General features: G+C 46.9%; 1 protein-coding gene and 1 long non-coding RNA gene across 2 annotated transcripts in view; both read right to left on the minus strand.

Moving 5' to 3' along the window:
• Positions 1-3,002, minus strand: part of LOC135826243 (uncharacterized) — a 38,941-nt gene extending 35,939 nt beyond the window's left edge. Inside the window, exons 1-2 of the mRNA XM_065338872.1 lie at positions 2,957-3,002; positions 1,107-1,331 (exon numbers count right to left, since the gene is read on the minus strand). Coding sequence (XP_065194944.1) covers positions 1,107-1,331; positions 2,957-3,002 — 271 coding nt within the window. The remainder of the gene's footprint in view (positions 1-1,106; positions 1,332-2,956) is intronic.
• A 16,241-nt stretch (positions 3,003-19,243) lies between these two features.
• LOC135826432 (uncharacterized) lies at positions 19,244-21,083 on the minus strand. The gene is made up of 4 exons (XR_010555294.1): positions 21,023-21,083; positions 20,462-20,533; positions 19,652-19,723; positions 19,244-19,335 (listed from the first exon to the last, which is right to left on the minus strand). It is a non-coding gene; the product is annotated as an uncharacterized LOC135826432 (long non-coding RNA).
• Positions 21,084-21,514: the final 431 nt, after the last annotated feature.

Genomic DNA, 21,514 nt, shown 5'->3' on the forward strand with positions numbered 1-21,514 from the left:
GGTCTCTTGCTGGCGACGCATCTTGTCACGAAGTCAGCGAGTCTCCAAACAACGGGATATTTGCTCCGTTGTTGCTTTTTGTCGATGTAGCCTCTCGCGAGCACGGCGACTCTCGAGGTGGTGGTACCTCTCTTCTCCCATCATTATGATATTTCATGCCAATCGCCCAATTTGTCAGATGTGAGTAAATTTTGCAACTGGATAGAGTGGTTGTGATTGCCAAGCCCCAGCATTTGCACTTCAACTGCTTTTCAACTGCACGTTCACATGCTTTGAGCCTGGAGTGCATCCAATAGTTCATCAGGGGCGCAATACAGCGTAGTATGACGAAGTGCACCATATTTTCCGGGGTGCGTTAGCCGCACCGGAGCCCACGCCGCAAAGCAGTCATATGAAGGTACTTGAAGTAAGTGAGAGAACACAACCGATATCTACACCGCACTAGGGTACCCTGTAAAAAGACTTACAGTCTGTGGGGATTCCCCTCGTAAAATAATAAATACTACTACAGGTGAAAAAAACAGGTGAAATCCGGATAATTCGAACCTCAAAATGCCAGGAAAAAACTTCTTACTATCCGGACATTCTAATTATCCAAACATGAACCCACAACTCAATATGTATGTCAAAATGCTCTCATGGTCACGCAGAGTTGCGCTATGGACCTTAGACACAAATTTTACGGATACTGAACTGACCAGCACAGCCTGCTCATGCAAACTGAACTGACCAGTACAGCCTGCTCAACTAAACTGACCGGCACAGGCTGCTCAACTGAACTGACCAGTACAGTGTACAGTGAACTTCGAATTACACTTTGCTAACTTCGAATTATCAGCACAAATCCCACACATTTTCTATGTAAGTGGAATCTTTGGGACTTCTAATCAACCGTGCATGTCCAGTTCGAGGTTTGAATTATCAGGATTTTTTTGTGGGAATGGTATTGATAGAAATCGGTCCTGGAAAAACTTCTAATTAAGCGGTATGTTCGAATTAAGCCATATTCGAATTATCAGGATTCCACCTGTACTACTACTACTACTACTACTACTGCTACTTGTTACTTTGATATGTAGAAAGGAGGGAACTGTAGCATAACTCACGATTGCAATATACTGAGGTCCACGTTGGCTTAGCTACGCTGCCAGCAGGACGTTGGCAGGTCATCTTATGGGACTTGGTGTTGTATCCGGCATTGCACAGAACGTAGGCGACAGCGCCAATACCGTTGCTGTTTGGCTTGATGGCAAGATAGCCATTGAGCGGAGCAGTTGGAGGGTTGCAGAGATCCACTGTTGCCAGGTAGGCTTTGGTCCGTGCTGTGATAGCTACAAAATACATGAAAGACACAGCAAGATTATGAATCTGAAGATATATCGGCACCAGTTGACTCAAACATATCCATAAGGCATAAATTCGTTAAATTTTAGTATGTTTCCATGGAACGGTGGGAGCTGCAGTTTGGGTAACGTGACCGTGACACTGGATTTGCTTGACACAGATAACCCCAAAATAGACTGCATGAATGTGTGGGTCATATTGTCACAAGTTGACTCTGGCTCTGGATTTTGATAAGTGACTCCATGGACTTCATGAGAGCCACGGCTGTTACGGGGAGGTCACCTGGCAAGATGGCGGCGACCTGTAGCAACACCCTGGCAACAGCGGTCACACGGAAAGCGTGGGCACGCTCATCGCATTTTTCAAATTTTCATGATCATTTCCGCAGAAAGAAAAGGTTCTGTCACTTGAAATACTTTTATGGATTTCGTCTCTTCAGTCTCTTGCTCGTCAAAAAATGTTGTTGGAGGCAGCTGTGCTCCGCGAAGTGCAACGGATACCGCTAAGTAGCAGATAAAGGAGATGTGCCTCGCAGGACTCTTTCGCAAAATGACGACCTGCGCGTCGGATCAGAGGAGAATTTTTTGTCAAGTGTACTCAATCTCCGGACAGTTATAGCTGTTTCGACCTTGTTAGGTCTCATCAGGGGAGCTCAGAGTGTGTGGCCGAACAGATCAGCATGAATTAATTTCGACCTTGTTAGGTCTCATCAGCGGAGCTCAGAGTGTGTGGCCGAACAGATCAGCAAGAATTGATTTCAACCTTGTTAGGTCTCATCAGAGGAGCTCAGAGTGTGTGGAATTAATTTCAACCCTGTTAGGTCTCATCAGAGGAGCTCAGAGTGTGTGGTCGAACAGATCAGCAAGAGTGTTTGACCAAGAAGACCACATGTTGAGATGATCCACCAAATACCTGCTCCTTGAGAGTGGAGCATGGCACAGCAAATTGGACGCTGTGCCCTAATGTTGTCCCTGCCCTTTTGGCACGTGTGTGCCCCTTTTGGCACGTGCAGGTTGCGCATGCGTGCATGCTTATCGTGCGCATCCTGATTGTTTTTGGGTGCCTTCTTCCTGAGACTCTCCTTGGAGTAAGACGAAAACAATCTGTCCTCTGAGTGTGGCGTGCGTGTGATGTATAAGAGAGTAATCGGAAGGGCTATCGTGCGAGGGATTAAAACCCCCCGACGACAATTGGCGCCCAGCTAGTGGCATCGTTTCCCACGACCCTGAGATCGTTTTCGTTTTCGCCGTGGCTTCAAATCTTGTCTTCTCCACGCGTCCTCGCCATGGCTCCGCTTTGCTCCATCTGCTCAACCCTGTCCTCGGAGCTCCTACTCAGGTGAGCATGCTTTGTCTGCCCTGCGTAATGTTTGGTACCTTGTACGTAGTTCTCCTGGTACTAGTCTTCGATTTGGGATTTTCAAAATAATTGTTTCGCTTCGTGGCATTGAAGTCCCGGGTTGTTCTCTTGTGTACAAGTACCTCGTTCGAGCCTCGCTCTTGTTAGTACATGACTGTGGCCCACGTTGTGTGTGCGGTGTTTTGAACCAGTGTACATTGTCGCCCTCCGGCCTCTGGCTGTTCGAGTGGTCGTGTGCACTGTGTTTTCACACCTTCTGACTTGAAAGTTCTGTTGTCCGTGCTGTCGTGCATGCTCATCGTGTTGCTTGGTACGTCATCATGGTAGTCAGCATGGGTAGCTTTGCTCGTGTTTGCTTACTCGCCCTGTGTTGTGCACTGGTGCACGTCGTTTCGGTGTCGTCGGACTGCTCCGATCCTGTGTCGTCCGATTTGTTTCAGTTTGGTAGATGTCCCCATCGATTTACTCGATGTGGTGGCACTCCGTCGTTTCCAGTTTCAAGTACAAGTGCTTTCTTTTTCGTTTTACTAGTAATCATGTTTTGTGTCGAGCGTTTTAGTGCTCCGCCTGGTTGTCCCGCTCATGTGGAATGGCTGACGCCCAGTGGTGTAACATGCTTCTGAGATTCTCGTTGACGGTCCGGGTGGCAATATTTCTGTGAGTGTGTTGTTTGGTATTTGTGTTTTGGCACGTGGGTCTCTTCATTTCACCTAGGGGGGCGTCCGATCATGGTGAGCCACGGTCTGCCTGGTGGGCTGGTGGGATCCAGCGCTTATTTGCATCGGTTCGCCTTGCGGGTGTTCGGTTTCCGTGTTTTGCTGGCTGGCCTTTGTGCGTCCCAGTAGGGTTCAGGACGGTGTTTTTTTGTGTTTCGTGAGCGGATGTGTTTCACGCGTGATATTCAGGTTCAATCCCTGTGGGTTTTTTCAGGCTAGAGACCTGTGGTTTTTTTCAGGTTAGAGGCCTGTGGTTATTCAGGGTAGCGCCCTGTGGTTTTTCTATGTTAATTTTTGTTTGCGTATTGGTGACCGATTTGTTTGTGTGCTATCTGGTGTCCTCATGGATAGACTGCCCCTGTATCCGTAGGCGTGTTCAATGTTGCTGTTCTGCCATTCCTTCTTGTGGTTTTTCTTGTCTGAATTTTGGCTCCTAGTATTGCTGAGATGTTTGCGTCAGTCCGTGTTTCTTTCTTTCTGTGTATGTCTCTGTGAGTTTTCGTAGCCCCATCGGCTGCGCGATGGTTTTCCGGACAACTCCTGTGCTGTCAGATGACTGGTCACCCGGTTCAGCTGCCGCGGTCTTCGCAGTAGCGTCGGTTTGCCTTGGCTTCGCACCAGGGCGAGGTGGTTGTTTTCCGGGGGCCCACGCCTGAAAGATGGCGGTTCCCTCTATGGGTGGGCCCAGTCTGTTTTCTTTCCACCCCTTTGCTTTGGATTTTCCCCCGTTGTCCGGAGTTACTAATGTATCCTAATGTTTTGGCCCTGCGTATCTGCATGTGTATGTTGTTCACATTTGATTTCTTTTTCTCCTGGCAGTCTTCTCGTTTTGTTTTCTTCTCTCCCATCCTCAGGAGAGGATGCATTTTTTTTCATGTGGAAGTATGTTGTCCCTGCCCTTTTGGCACGTGTGTGCCCCTTTTGGCACATGCAGGTTGCGCATGCGTGCATGCTTATCGTGCGCATCCTGATTGTTTTTGGGTGCCTTCTTCCTGAGACTCTCCTTGGAGTAAGACGAAAACAATCTGTCCTCTGAGTGTGGCGTGCGTGTGATGTATAAGAGAGTAATCGGAAGGGCTATCGTGCGAGGGATTAAAACCCCCCGACGACACTAATGTTCTCAACATGGCACTGCATGCAAGCGTAACTGTCATTTGGAGTCTGATTCCGGGCTGGCATTGCTGCGTTGGCGCTTCTTGGGCTGTGGACGGAGAGCCACGTTCCTTGGCAGAGTGCTGAGGCGGTGTTGCTCAGCAGAGGTTTTCAGCCTCGCAAGGGTTGATGGTATTGCTGAGAACTTATTCTCAAAGAGGTTCTTTACTTCCTTGTGGATGCTCTCCATGCCCTGCTCGTTCAACAACCCCAATCCCATGCCGAAGTGCTGCATACAAGGAAGGACATGGCACTCGAGAAGGTGAAGCTTAGGAGTCACATTGCCTAACTTGCGTGCCGCAACCTCCGCTCTGCAGGTGGCCATGAAGGTGTGGTTGGCACCACCCAGAACCTGCCTTGTTGCTGTTGTAAAAACCAGCTTGCCGCTGAACAGCTTGCGACATGGTGCATACTCTGTGAAGAGTCTCGAGTAGCAATCTCTCAAGTACTTTGCCTCGGCAAGCAGCTGAACCTCGGCGTTGTCGGCAGGTGTGCGGCTCTGCACAACTGTAAGGGGAACAGAAGTGAGGGCAGCAATGACATCCGGTTTCAACGCATGTGGTTGCCGACAAATGCTCTGGAGTGATATGCTTGCCGCTTTATTTGGTACTGTTGCAGTACTGCTTCCAAGGAAGTTACGCACGGGCCAGCTGCTTTATAATCTTGTTCTGTTAATTTCTCATACTCTTTTCGAGCCACGTCACATCTATCATTCATTAATTTGAGTTCCTTTTCTTTCTCCTTCCATAGGAAGTGCAGATTTGATGCCACAGTCTGCAAGCCAGCAGCCACTACTTCTTCCTGCTGCTGCTTGTGCAGCATCACACACTGCAGCTGCCTAAGAATGCTTTGTGCTTCTAACTGTAGGTGTAGTTGTTGTGTTGCTGTATCGTGTACGTTCTTGTAGGCCTTGATAAGTGCTGTAAACGCTGCAGAGTCACCGTCATCTGCAGCAAGAAACATACCGTATTTTACCGGTTGTAAGTCGACCCCGGTTATAGGTCGACCCCCATATCCGGAGGTCTCAATTCTGCGTTTTAAAGTGTTCACCCAACGAAGCACTACTAACCACTCCCTGCTACTAACACATCAACAAATCATGTAAACATTCCTTATTGGAGAGTATAACTTCCCAATTCTTTAGAAAGGCCAATAAACTGCCAAAAATGTATACACATGGTGCTCTCGTGCATGCAGTGCAGGTCATTTTTGCAAGATACTGATAGTTCCCGGTTATAAGTCGAATCCCGGTTGTAAGTCGACCCCCAGCTTTTCTCCTTCTATTTTTAGTCGTTAAAGGTCGACTTACAACCGGAAAAATACAGTACCTTTGCTCAGTGCAATATCAATTTGATGTGCGTCAGAAAATCCAGGGATAAATCCCTAGATCTAGGTGGAGCACAGGAATACACACGTCTTGCAACTCAACAGGAAGAATGGCTTTTCTAATCACGTTGTTGTACCACCTCGCGTGCTGCAAGTTGGCACCTGCTGCAACCAACTCTGCATTTAAAAAGCGTTCCGGCAGCAAGTCAGCAATTATTGCTTTGTATGGCGGTGATGCAAGGTCGTACAGTTTCATCAGGGGAATATCCATGCCAATTGTTGCATCATCAGTTTTCGAAAACTGTGGTCCGTCTGGAACGTGCAAAATCGGTACAAAAATCGGAACCCATCAGATTATTGACTTTTGTTTGAGTTTGACTCGTACTCGACTCGACACGGCTATTAGGTACACTTGGGTCAAGGCAACTCAGTCCTTTGCATGTGAAACCTAAAATTCTATGACTAAAAATTAGTAAAAAATGTGCCATAAGTACCCAAAACACAGGATTTTGTGTCTTTTTTATACAAATTTCCCGGGGGAGCCCGCTTCCCAGCCCCCTCCGTCCTTTGGTTCCCAAGCCCCTCCTACGCCCCTTCCTCAAGCCATTGCAAAATGCAGTAAAACCTGTGTTTGCCGAACCCTGCACCAACGCAGAGTCCTGTGTTGACCGGGCAGATTTTCATGTACAAAATGCTGCGGATCAAACGTGCATCCCTGGATCAAGCGGAATCCTGTCGTATCAGGGCAGTCGTCGCTGCACCAAGGGCATCCGGTTAGTGCAGGCTTTCGAAAAAAAGAAAAAAATTCGACGGGTTCGCGTACCGGGCAGGTCAAGAACAAGGAGTCGTACAACTCCCTGGTCAAGAAGTTGTACAACTCCCTGGCAGGCTTTACTGTTCGTAACAGACACACGGGCAGGCCGACTCACGATCACACAAGACTGGACTCCACGCAGCCTTCTGACCCGGTGAAGTCGGTGCTTGGCAGGTCATCGTGCTTTTACCATTACGGGTGGTGTACCCATCCTGGCAGATGGCGAGTGCTGTGGCACCGATGTCGGTCGATGTGTAGGAGAAGATACCACTATGGCCAGCGATCGAGGGTAGTCCACAGTCCTTCGTCCAATCTACATCAGAACAAGAGATATCGTAACTCAATCTAAATACGTTTCAACCAAAACAGACGCGTACACACAAACTAGCAGACACAATGTTTCTCTCTTTCTTCCTCTAATCATACTCCTCCTTTTCTTTCTCTTTTCTGTTTTCTCTCTCTCTCTCTCTCTCTCTCTGTCTCTCAAACATTTTAGTCTTCATCTACATTCTTCTCTCATTCACACACGCCTGCCTATGCACATGCATATAAGCGTGTACGTATGCACACGCACGCGCACGCACGCACACAAACACACAAACACACAAACCCTACGGAGCATTAGAAAATCTAATACTCGGTTCGATTGCGTGCAGGTCAAGATGAAGGACAGCACGGTAATTCAAATAAAAAGGAGGTTCAGCATGCAGCAATGCAGCAGCTGTGTTTTATCGACTCGAGCAAGTGATAGTTCTTTTCGAGCGTGAGATGAAAAATTGTGAGCCGTGCATTGGCTGTGGTTGTTGCGTTATAGCGAGAGTGCATAACTCTTGATCATAGCACTATAGCAAGCTGATTCCAGTTTAGTCAAAACGGAATAGCTGATACATGTATTTGCAGAGGTATATGGCTTCCAGTAGTACACTACAAAATTTAGGGGGTTCCACTGAACCCCTGAAACCTCTCCTGGATCCGCCCTTGCTTCTCTGTATACTGGAACGTGCAACCTGCATGCAAATCTACCTTTCTCTTGGTTGGTAGTTTGCAGCCGACCACAGCTCTAGTTTCAACTCTTTGAGTAGCTGTCGAAGATTCTCTAAAATCAATCCAAAATTCGACTGTCTAATACTCCGCACTATCTCTCCCTACTGCTAACTTACCAACTGTCATATCCTTGCCACAATCTGTTGAACAAACAGGCCAACAAGCACAGAAAAAACATGGAAAACTTTCAAACAGACATGAAATAGCAAGATATTGATCTGATGGATCGGTGGATAGTTGGCTGGGTAAATGGATGGATGGACGGGTGGATGGATGGATGGATGGATGGATGGATGGATGGATGGATGATGGATGGATGGATGGATGGATGGATGGATGGATGGATGGATGGATGGATGGATGGATGGATGGATGGATGGATGGATGGATGGATGGATGGATGGATGGATGGGTGAATGGATGGATGGATGGATGGATGGATAAATGGATGGATGGATGCATCCATGCATGCATGCATGAAAGGATGGATGGATGGATGGATGGATGAAAGGATGGATGGATGAATGGATGGGTGAATGGATGGATATATGGCTGAAGGCAGGTTTGAATGAATGGATAGAGGTATTGTTGGAAGGGCGGGCTATTACGCGTCAGGCGAAATAGCACGTCATAGTACATTTGAGAGCGGGAAGAAGATGACGACGTCCACTAATTTCGTATCTGTGCACACGAATCTGCTGTGTGTGTGACTGTGTGTGTCAGCTATGATATCATCTTCTGTGGTTCCATGCCTAGCATGTACGTCTGAACCATCCTGCAAAGTTTGAATGACGTAGGTTGAGCGATCGCTCCGCGAAACATACTTTTTGAAAATCTCTTCATAGTATATCTTCCACCATTGAAATTTCGAATTTCTTCCAAAAAAGTGCTGAGGGGGGTGGCTTGCAACCTCGATATGGCTTGTTCCAGGCATGCTTTGGAGCCATCTTCTGTTGAAGTAGTGGCGGGGATCTGCCCTGCAACTGCTACAACAAAAAATGATTCGATCTGAGAAAGGGTGAGACCGCGAATCTCGGTTGAATATTGAGTATTTCAAGCCTTTTCACGACGAAGATGGAGTTCTTTTTGGAGATGGACGTCGCGGCAAAGGACATGGTGTCCGACTTCTGGCGTCTGGTGAAGCCAGGGATCATTTGTCCAGTCAGGTCGGCAGCCTAACCGTCGGTAAGCTTGTGTTTGGATCCCGTTCTGCTCGATGTGGTAGATCACAAACAATTTGATATCGCACAAATTGATCTCAGCATCGTGCGTACGGTATTTTATATTCAGAAAATCCCAAAGTGTCTCTGTGTGGCCGTCCTATGCCACGAGAAACTCCAATCAGGCTCCTATGTTCTCTGCCTTCATGATTGAATGTCCACTTCGTTTGAACAACGAACACAACAATCGAGGACGGCTTTGCAATGAAAAATACAGCTATACTGGAGCTGAAAAAAGAAGAAAAAAACGTGCTCAGGATGAGACTCGAGTACACGCATACTCTCCCAGCAGGTGAAACGCAATTTTTTGTGAAAAATGCGTGTCGCCGACTGACCAGTAATTTCGCCTGACGGAATAACAGCCATTCCGTAGTTCGCTACCCTTAAAGTGACGAATAAGAAGACTGAAAAGACAAGACTGGGAAGTCCTAAAATCCAGGATGCTCATATCACACATGCACATGAGACAAGTGACATTTTACAGGTTGGGCAACATCATCACACATGAAAAGAATACGTCGTTCCTCAACAGGATGAATGGATGAATGGAAGTAGAGAAGTGACCCAAAACACAGGTGTCAAGAACTGAACGGCAAGTCATGCGAGTCGTCCATCTTTGCTTGTCTTCTGAGAGTGCCAGGGAGAAGCTAATTTACCCCGGGCAGCTAATGCAAACAAAGAACCAGAGTTGTACGCACTTTCAAACATTCCCAGATTCGACCTTTTTCCAATCGTCTCTGCCTCCTCCCGAATGTACTTACGAAGAGAGCGGAATGTTGTGATGGGCTTATCCGCCGAAGTGAAGTAGTCCAGACAGGTACCATGTACTCTACCCCAGGCCACAGAGCACATGTCATTGACGCCGCTCACAGAACATATCAGGCTGTTGTTGTTCAACAGGCTGTATGACGACAGGACAAAATCAAAGACGAGGATATTTATTTTAAAAACAGAAAATATGCCAAAAACTGTACACCATGCCAGCACTGTACACTATGTCAGCACTGTACACTATTTTTTTACCAGGCGTGGGCCATCCCCTGATTTCATAGGTGCCAAACATTTTTACGTTTTTCAAAAAATAAATCAATAAATTGTGTACAAGCCAAAAAAAACTGTACACTATGCCAGCACTGTACACCATTTCTCAATTAAACAATGTAGTTTACCATTCGAACGTCAACCCCGGTTAGAGGTCGACAGTATCTGTGTCATAATAATATAACTCTGCGAGGAATGGATTCACATGACCCTGAGGTACAGTCATCATTGTTGGTACCATCTCCACTCAACCCTAGCATCCATGGGTCACATGACGTCGACCATGTTGGTGCCATCTCCACTCAACCCTGGCATCTATGGGTCACATGACGTGGACCATGTTGGTACCATCTCCACTCAACCCCAGCATCCATGGGTCACATGACGTCGACCATGTTGGTTCCACTATCTAGAAGCTCCAAAGAAAATAACGATTGCACCAGGATCAGGGGCGTCGGAAGGTATTTTAGTGCAAAATAAGATGGAAAACGCTGTTTGGGTTCATGGTGCATGCAGTGGGCGCATGCAGCCAACGCGTCTCCAAAACAACAACGTATGTTTAGCAGTCGTGGATAAATCACGTGGAGCAAAACCCAGCAGCTCTGATCTTTATGTATTAAAATTCCGTGCAGTTCCTACGTTATTTTCATACGTAATTCCGTAGAGCGAAACCTCCCTATTGATTAATTTAGAGTAAAGAAAAAGGACCAAGGAACCACAAGTTACCCTATAATGTCCACTAACACCACCGGTTATTTGACAATCAGCTCATGGAATAACATTGCACAAAGCTGACCGACAGGACTGACATTCAACAACTTGTCACTTGTAGTTCCCTTGGTCCTTTTTCTTCACTATACTAGTGTTCTGTATTGCAATAATAGATGTACTTACATTGTTACTGAGCTCTTTATGTGGTCAAATGTAGCAGAGGGCACTGTCTGCAACTTATTACCACTCAGGTCCCTGGAGAGAAGAGAGAGACACACATACAAAGAGAGAGAATAACTATGATAGATGTGGGTCAGAGAGACAGAGGAAGGGAGACGAAGAGAGAGGGAGAGAGAGGGAGAGAGAGGGAGAGAGAGGGAGAGAGAGGGAGAGAGAGGGAGAGAGAGGGAGAGAGAGGGAGAGAGAGAGAGAGGGAGAGAGAGAGAGAGAGATGCAGGAGAGAAGTCCCTGTCATCTGAACTTTGTAACTTCTGTACTATTGTCAATGAGCAGTCTATTTGTTTATGCTGTGACAGCACACAGAGAAAGCTGATACTGATGCAACCACTTTGCACTCCCGAGGTGCAGCAAGTCATCAATGGAATGTGATAAGAAATTACTGGATGTTATTTTATGGTGTAGATTGAATTTCTTAGAGGTGTATGTGTGTTGTTGTAGCTTGTGTTCGGTGCGACAATATCTCTCTCCATTTCGGTCACCCGAAAACTGTCACCTTTCCGTAAGCCTTCTTACTCTGGATGCCGGAGCCTGTGCTACGGCGTAACACACGCCTGGCAGAATGCACACTGTGTTCAAGCAACATCATGAAACGGACCAGAGGGGGAACAAGTCCTGGCCTACACACGAAATCTCCTTACAGAGTGGAGAGAGCACCTAGACCGGAGTATGTACCGGGAAGTATAGTCGTGAGCAGATTATCTGCAATCTTCCTGTGACAACAAATGTAGAAAAGAACAATGCACCTGATCAATGGAATGAAATGAACGCCTAGGCATTCAACCACATAGGAAACATAGTTTGACTGTTTCGTGAATGGCATTTTTTCACACCTCAGACCTCAGACATGCCCATCGCGGAAGCGATGATAGCGAACAGCTATGTTAGACATAGCAACTTGTGCTGGGATTACACCATTCAACAGCTTGCAAGGCTGATGAATTGACCGCCACTATTTTTAGCCTGGTATCCACCACACAGCTGTTTGAAGTGACTTTTTCTGGCCAGTGAATCCCTATTTTTCATTTTTCCAGTTTTTTTCTTTCTTTTTTCTACACACACCACACCACATACTCCAGCATACACTGGCTGTTGGTAACCACCCAGGAGAATGAAAGAAAAGTCAGGAAGAGTCCGAGAAAGAGAAGAAAGACGTGTGCGACCATAATCGTCGGGAATTGAACCCGCAACCTCTCGATTGGAAATCGACTGCACATACCACTGCACCATACGGGACACACACACACACACACACACACACAAGAGGAAGGTCTATGCTGTATACATTGTCACGCAGGGCGACAAGCATTTTTCCAGTAGGTATTGTCTTTAGAAGTCATCCTGTGAATTTAAAAAACGGGGGCCCTTTGGGTTTTACTACCGTAAAATTCCGTAAATAATGTCCGATAATAAGCCCAGTTTTAGGCGGTGTACACTTCAAGTCCGTTTTAGCGCCCATGCCCGAAATAAGCCCCGGGCGTAAAGTGGACTCAAAATGACCAGCGCGCGAGCGTGCGTTCACGTACAAACTGTAGAACAGTTGTAGATCGAGTGCGTGCCATCCCACTGCACGCAGCACAGTGCAGAACTCAACACTGTCACGGCGCGCGAGGACAGCGATGTTCCATTGGAATGTAGCAAACTCTCATCTAGTTTTCTGCCTTACCTGCTTCAGCGTCACGACGTTTTCAGCCATGCCGGTACCTGTTGTGCCTTTTACTTACCATAGCAAGTGGTTTACCTATCAAATCTGTAATTTATCGCTACATTCTTGGTTACGACCAAATTTCCAGCTGTGATTTGATGTACCTGTACCGCGCTCAGTGTGAATGGTGGTTCACTGAAACTAGTGGGTTGCTGATAGATTGATCTTCTGCAGATTGCGACCGAAATAACGCCCATGCCCTAGTATAAGCCCATGCCCAAATATACGCCCGGTTTTGACGCTCTGCAAAGTATACGCCCGGGGCTTATTAACGGAATTTTACGGTATCGTTCCAAAGGGCCAAAGGCCTCAAAGGCTGTTCTGTATTTTGGCCGAGATTCCAATATTTGAACCTCAATTTCACACTGGAGCAGTTATAAGAGCCCCCAATTTTTATCGCAGATTCGGATTCAGCATGACTTTGTCCATTAGTCCATCAAACATGAGCGAATTAGTACACTGTGGAAGGGTGGGTGAAAGTGACCAAAAACCTGTGTGGCAATGGCTGAAGCTGTACCAAACTAAAATGTACCCTGAACAAATTCGTATAAAGCGACAACGACACTTACAGGACCTGGAGTGTGCTTGCTAATGGCTTGAATGTGTCCGGGTGAATGCTGGCCAGTTTATTATTGTCTAGGATCCTAGCAGCGAATATCATCAGAAGAAACGAGAAATGCGTCAGAAGAACGTTATTATATATATTTCAAGGACACCCAGTGGATACAAAATCTCCCGAATAATGACATCATCTTCACACCTAGTCACAAATTGACTGCACACTTTTAACATCATGAATCACAGCCCGTTTCACCAACAAAGTCAATGGAAACCAACAGATGAGAAAAAGCAAACAAGAAATGGAGTGAAAGAGCCCAACAGTAAAGCTATGCATGCCAGTTGATACTACACTCACAAAGTGATGATGACAAGACCTTTGAACGCATCTTTGTCCATTGTCTGCAGACCGTTACTGTCCAGTAGTCTTGAGGTGGAGTGACAACAGAAAATAACAGCAAAACAAACAGCTTAAATGCTTCTCTGAAGATGGATAAAACGAAGGACAACATGTTACGAGTTGTGTATGACCAACTCTCCACCAATGTGTGCAGACCATATACAGTCAACATGTGCCATGGCCAGCAATCGAGGACATCTGAGAGTTGTAATTTTTGTACTCCTCCGAGGTGTGATTTTTGGCATGCTGGGCCAAGCACAAGGAAGGCATCTGCAAAAAACTGCAGAAAATGGTTGTTGTTTGATCCTTTGGTGTAATCTTTGTTTCTAGTCGAAGCTAGTTGCTGTTTGGAGCAGAAACGCTGAAATTGACTATTTTCTGCATGTACTCATACTTGTACTCATGTACTCAGGCATGCAGTCTCACTCGTATTTTAGCTATTTTTCTGGAATGGATGCTGCTCTGCGCCCCTTGGTGAACATTTCCTGCGCTCGTGGAGCAGCTGAAAAGGACCACTGGTATGTCTGGTTCCTGGTTTGAAAGTGGAGAGTCGACTTTTGTGCCTTGAAAAAGGAGTAGAGAGCGATAAAGGTACGTCTGTGGCTTATTTTTGAGTGCTCCTCGTACATTTTTGATCGTGATAGAAATTCTCAGACCAAAGTCAGACCAAAGTCAGCGCGATGATGGCCGTACAGTTTTCTTGTGGATTTTTAGTTGTTTCATCTCGTATCTATGTCAGTATCGTGATGGTGAAGTGGAGAGGGTGATTTTCTTCCTCTAGGCTTCGTTCGGCCGACTTTGCTTCGTCCTCGTTGAAAAGTGATCCTGAAAAAAAGGTCGATTCGCAAAATTATGTTGATTTTGAATGTACGTGATGACATGCGATTGCTGGCTATGATTACTCGTAACATTTTGTCCTGCCATTTTATCCATTACATTAGCTCACCATCCGAGTTTGCTTTTGTGAAGGCAAAACAGAAAATAATGAAGTAGGACAATGAGCAAATTTGCCCAGGAAGAAGGTGGCAACTTAGAGGTTAGGGGAAGAAAGCAACACTCAGCATGTTCAGATCAAAGCTAACCCAGCGAATAATAAGTTACCTCGGATATACCTGGAACTCATGGATAATGACAATATCTTCAAACACACTATCTATTTAACTGCATACATTCACCTGCCATGGCCAGTCGAGGGCTGTTACTTCCAAGGTTGGCTGTGTAGTCAATCTCACAGCTCGTAACGTTAAGTTAAAACGATGTGAATTCGATGAATCTTCCTGATTGCGCAAGGCGTGATTTTGTCCTCACACATTGATTTCTGATCCAGGACTGAGATGGGCTTGGAGGAGACTGGGGGTGGGAGGGGGGCTGGGAGGGGCTGGGAGGGGCTGGGAGGGCTGAGGGGGGGGGGGGGGGGGGCTGGGAAGGCTGGGAAGGCTGGGATCGGCTGAGGTGGGCTGGTAGGGCTGGGAGGGGTCTGCCTGGGAGGCAGTTGTGATGGCTCCTGTGAGTGGGCTGGGAGGTACTGTGGGGTCTTGCTACTTGGCATCAGGTTGAGGCCTGCTAAAGTATTCCACTGAACATAAAAGCAGAACACACCACTCATCACTTACAGGCCCTTCACGTTGGGGAAGTCCCTGAATGACCGAGCTGGAAGATACTTCACTGCACATGTATCTAACACGCTGAAACATTAGTCACAGAGAGAGGAAAAAGCAAGGAGAAACAACAATAAGGGATAGCCTCTGTAGGTTCTAAACAGTAGGTGTTATGAACATTTTTCACAATCAAACTCGGAAACTCACAACAAAACACGATAGCTATGCAGATGGGTGGCACAATGCATCAGTTTCCCCGATCAGGGGGCAGTCTTATAGGCTATAGGTGGGACGTTCAGGCTTTGCAAGGTATCACCATAACAATTATGAGTTTAAAACCCCTCAACTACTGTGTTCTAATCGTATCTTCGTCCTCCCTGCAACTTTGTTATCTTTCTTGTTATTATTTTTTCGTCTCGAGCCGGGTGTGTGCTTTTCATTCGGGTTTGTTGTTTTGAAGCCTGCCTCACTTCCTTACCCACTTCATCCTGAACATGGTCAGGGTGATCGAAATGTTGAGACAGAACCGTCCGACTGTGTGAAGTCGCAGTGCTGCCGAGTTTTGGCCAGTGTTGCCATAATATGAGTCAGAAAAAAGAAAAAGAAAAAGTGTAATAATAAAGTAGGTATTGTAACATGGGAGAAAGTGTGTTCATAAGTTATGAGATTGAGTCCACCAACTAAACCAGATTTTGAACAGTTTGACGTGCACAAACTAGCACAAAACTGACATACCACCACACTCCATTATTCACCCCAGTGTCTGGAGATTTGTGGATTTTGTAGGAAAAAAGGAAAAGAAAAAAACTTGTGCCCGCACTTTTTTCCATGTCACAACTGTTTTCCTTTGCTCACCATCTGAGTTCTCTCTTTAAAGTAGGTTTGGTGCACATGTGCAGCTGTGATGCCGAGACCCTTGGTCGGCTGAGCTTCACAGGTCCCACCCACTCCGTCCTGCTGGATATGTACCATTGTGTCGAGTTCTCCTCCTCATTTTAGTTCATCATGCAGTGAGTGTTCAATAGTAAAAAATAAATAAAATAAAAAGGTATTGTACTAGCATTCAGTTTGGACGTGACTCACAGAATGGTAAACGAGGACGTGTCAGCCTTGAATTTGGGCACGGCCGTGATCTTCAGGTCGGTACACATCAGCGTACCAGTCACAGACTGACAGCTGACGCCGGTGAAGTTGGTGGCCAACGATGACGGGCTAGGCACTTTAACAACTGAGCATACAATACAATACAAAAAGAATGAAAAAGAATAATGTCACGACTCCCTCAGACTTCATTGGGAAATGTTTCGGAGCAGACCGCCCTTTCCCATTTTACTCCGCAATATCGAACTCTTTTTATCAATCAGAGAGGAGTCGGAAGGTAATTTAGTGTGGTGCGGTCAGCCATCTGAAGTACAATTTGACTCGTGGGGGAGTGGTGGCACAGCCGAAAAGTTTGGAAATTAAGAGCCCAAATCAGTGCATTTTATTGATTCCCGGGGTACTTGGGGCAAATAGCGGTACGGTCAATACCGTAGTGACCGTACCGTTTGCGACGCCACTGAATCAGTTATTATATATCCCTCAGACTTGACTCCCTTTAATATACAGTACTGACATCCAGTCGTGTCACTCAAGTTTGCGCCTTCAATCATTCCGCAGTCCTGTGTGGGCAGTACTAAACAGTGCAATCACTTTCACACCAAGGTTCGACTTGAGTTACAGAAACACACGCAAACGGGCTGTAAATTTGTAGCCTGCAGGCACGGTGACCAGGTGACTGATGTACACATGAGCATGTGACCGCGTGTTCAGTCATGTTCGATTGGGAATAAGGGCTGAACGCTGCATCGCAGCCGTCTAGGACCAAAACCAATCGACTCAGTATCCAAAAGAGTACAACACATAGGCCAATAGCGATCATTCAAGCTTTTTTAAGAACGAAATGGCGCTTTTACTGACGTTTTGCATACAAATCCCAGCTAGTAGGGCGCAGTCACCCAGTTTCGGTGGAAGTGGCAAGTTCGATTGGGAATAAAGAAAGAAGGGAGTGTCTCAGTTTCCTCGGACCAAGACCATTCGACTCCGCACCCCGAAGACTACAGGTGAATAATTGATTGAAATTGTACTTCCCCTTTAACCCTTTAAGAGCCACAGGAAAATTTCAAAATTCTGCATTTTTTCGTGTTCCTTGGATCATAGCTTCAGTTCTACTCACTCAATTCTCACAATCTAGGGCTTCCTGGAAAGGTCTCCGCGAGAGGAAGAGAATGAGGTCGATCATGATCGCCAGCACACCGTCTATCCAGCGCTAGATCGCAGCGACAGTACGAAAAATGCCCCAAATGCGTCCAATTGCGTCCCGCTCCAGATATTACATTTTGCTCAATCGTGGAGTTCCAATTTTTTCGCTGTGTACTCTTGACAATATGAACAGTGAAACCCATGCAAATTCGAGTAAACCAGCATGACGAAAAGTCTCAAAATTCTCAATACTAAAGTCGCACTGCGCGCTTTTGAAATTGCCGCGATCGTGGCTCAACTTACGAGTGATTTATCTCAGGAACCGTAGCTCGCAGCGCTTCGCGGATTGTTTCTCCCGACAGGTGAGACTTTTCTCTTCGCCCTGAATATTTCGATCACTGGATTTGAGCAAGATTGGACTGAGTTACGATCTTTTGAAGTTTTGCATTTGAATGCGTCGTTTACGACGCATTCAAGTATGGGGCGGCTCTTAAAGGGTTAAGCAGCACTGAACACGGACACAAGTTTGGAAGCATGACCCCCCCCCCCCTTTCCCAACTACACACGTACATGTATATGTTCAAGGAGTGTACTAGAGAAGTGTACTAGTGCAGGTTGCTGACTTCACTCACATGATCGGATTCTATTCAGCAGCATTGTACGTGCACATACGTTTACAAGCACTGACACGCAAGAACGCATCCCGCACCCCAGAGCTGGTACCCATGCGCGTAGAACTCATGTGGCACGGGGAGCACGTGCACTCCTCCCCACCCCGTAAAATTTCGGCCTAGGTTCAGCACGCACAGGATCACCATGAATGACATGCACCAGCCATCCTACACATACATGTACATGTATGCGGCCGTGCATCCCCCCCCCCCCCCCCCCCCCCAAAAAAAGAGGGGGAACAGCTATGCCCCTGCTACCCAACTACACATGTGCATGTATGTGTATATGTTCGACAAGTACTTAGAACACTCACCAATAGCTGTGCCATTGCTACAATCTGGTGCACAAACAAAACACAAAACACACACACACACGCACACGCGGACACAAGTTATGTTTGGTAATTTTAGTCATGGAAGAGGAGTTGAGGTGCACCATGGTCAGGGGGCTTAAACGGTGACTCTCCTCACAAGTACACATCACCGTGGCAAACCTGTTCTTGGCCAGGGCGCATGGCCAATACTCGTGTGGCTGATGATCACGTAAGTGTGAATCGGAGTTGCCATACAATTCTGTTCCACCTTGCCTGTAAGGAAGCTATGCCCATTTGGGCACTTAAGCACTTTGCGAGCAGAGAGTACTCAACCCACTGTGTGTAACGTAACAGTACTGTCGGGTGCAGAAGAACGAACAGGTTAGGATTTCACCAAGCACAGCATACCAATGTATACATGATGACTCAACAGGACCGGTGGAAACAGGTTTGGATTTGTCCGGTCATACCCTAGCCTTTTTATGCTTTGTGTGTGATATGGAGGGTATACATATGACCCCATCAGCGGTAAACACACGTTGATGGCCAAAAGGTTCCACTGGGCCTGCCCAACTGTGTATAGATGGAAATAGATGAAGTAAGAACCGTCTAGGCTACGAGGCTGCTCCACCCCCCCCCCCCCCCCCCCCGTCACCTCTAGTCCCCCCCCCCCCCCCCCCAGTTCTTCAGAGTTAACAGTAGTGTACTGTGGCAATGAACAGGTTGTGAGCTGCTCTTGGCACTTACGCTTGGTTTGGTAGGCGCTGATTGCCTGCTTGGTGCCCCAGGGAAGCGAACAGTTTCCTACGGCACGGCCCCAGGATGCAGAGCACATGCTGCTAGCTCCGCTCGACGAACACGACAACCTGTTGCTGCTCAGCAAGCTAGCATAGACACGGCACAGGACAAAGCAAAGGCACGCCTTAAAGGATATACCACACTAGAGATACACTATTGAAAAAATGGGAAACATTTCGGATAAATTTCGCTATTTCGTGACCATCACACATCCGCAAATACAGATCACGGCCCACTGCTGAGTGAATGGGTTGTGGACAACATGATGGTCCAACTGGAGAGATAACATCACGACCGATTATCATCGTGAACCAGCGCACATCTTGAAGGCGTACATTTGCGCACCACCATGGCATTATTGACACCACCTCTAGCATTGAATTCCAAAATGCACACACTTACATATTCGCCGAACTCTTGAGTGTATCGAAAGCAGCAGACGGTACGCTGGTCAACCTATTACGACTCAGGTCGCTGTACAGAGGGAGAACACGGTCCAAGTTGCGGGGTCATACACACCAACAAATGCAAGACAATCGGCGATGGAGTGAAGCCTTGATTAACTGTATGCATAGCCATGCTATAGGCAATAGTAGGCGGTGACAAGTTCCTTATAAATCTAAAAGGCAACATGTCAAACGTTCTGTTTGGTGTAACTCCAGGCTATGCCCTGGGTGCCAGAACCCTGACTCCTCCATATAAAGTACCCTGGATAGAACATACCCTGGTTATAACACTCCCTGGATAGAACATACATGTACACTGGATAGAACAAACCCTGGATAGAACACCCTGGATATAACATACCCTGGTTATAACACACCCTGGATATCAACATTCCCTGGATATATCATACCCTGGACATGACACACCCTGGATATGAAACACCCAATGAGCTCTCCAAGTGCAACAGGTTTGGAAAACCAAATGGTTCTGCATGCGTGCTGCTTCGTCACCAGGCTATTACGTGAGTTAGACAAAACAGGCAAGTGAGCTGAGTAGTTGCACTTCAGGACGGTTTTGCGAAACCATGCCACACAGCATCCCACACAGCATCCCACACAGCATCCCACACAGCATCCCACACAGCATCCCACACAGCATTCTTTTGCCATGTTTATTCCCCAAAAGTATCCGATTTACCAGTTCAAAACGGCCAACACCTGCCAAAATCCTTATTAAACCCGCAGAATCAACCCATCCATTGCTTACAGTAAGGAGAGGAAAGCGAGACCGGAGAATGTGGTGGGCTGTATAGAAGCCAGCATGTTATCTGCAATCTTCCTGTGACAACAAGAGAATGCGCATGTCAGAACTAGCTGTAGCTCTGTTGGCTAGCAAAAACAGAGGAATTATAAAAAGTCTTACCCACTTAACACATGCATTCATGCCTGCATATGCACTTGCACACGCATCCTCCCCCCCCCCCCCCCCCAACACACACACACGCACACACACACACAACCGGACGCATAAAAGCAAGCGCACCAACACACGTGCACCACCACACGTGCACATATGCACAAATACATACAGATGTGCGTGCACACACACACACACACACACACACACACACACACACACACACACACACACATACATACACACACACACACACATACACACACACACACACACACACACACATACATACACACACACACACAAACACACATACACTCAACACACACACACACACACACACATACATACACACACACACACACACACACACACACACACACACACACACACACACAACGCCATACTTACAGGACCTGCAGAGTAGAGGCGAGTGGTCTAAACGTGTCGGGATGAATACTGGTGAGGCTGTTATTGTCCAGAACTCTATAAACACAAGACAAGGCATGACAAACCCTAGCTTGAGCCGTAAAGTACTGTCAGTCGTCGAAGAACTTAGGGTCAGCCTCCCAACCTAGACCAGTCATATTTTCATGCACAGTTAATCCACCATACATGCATTGATATGCTGTGCATGATGAGGTTCTAGGCCGTTCGTTCTTCGTCACCCCGTCCTTCGTCACTCCGTCCTACGTCACTCCGTCCTACGTCACTCCGTCCTTCGTCACTTCATCCTTCGTCACTCCATCCTTCATAACTCTGTCCTTCGTCACTCTGTCCTTCGTCACTCCGTCCTACGTCACTCCGTCCTTCGTCACTCCGTCCTACGTCACTCCGTCCTTTGTCACTCCGCCCTTCGTCACTCCGTCCTTCGTCACTCCGTCCTTCGTCACTCCGTCCTTC

The sequence above is a fragment of the Sycon ciliatum genome, chromosome 10, assembly GCF_964019385.1.
Source record: "Sycon ciliatum chromosome 10, ocSycCili1.1, whole genome shotgun sequence".
Classification (NCBI taxonomy): domain Eukaryota; kingdom Metazoa; phylum Porifera; class Calcarea; order Leucosolenida; family Sycettidae; genus Sycon; species Sycon ciliatum.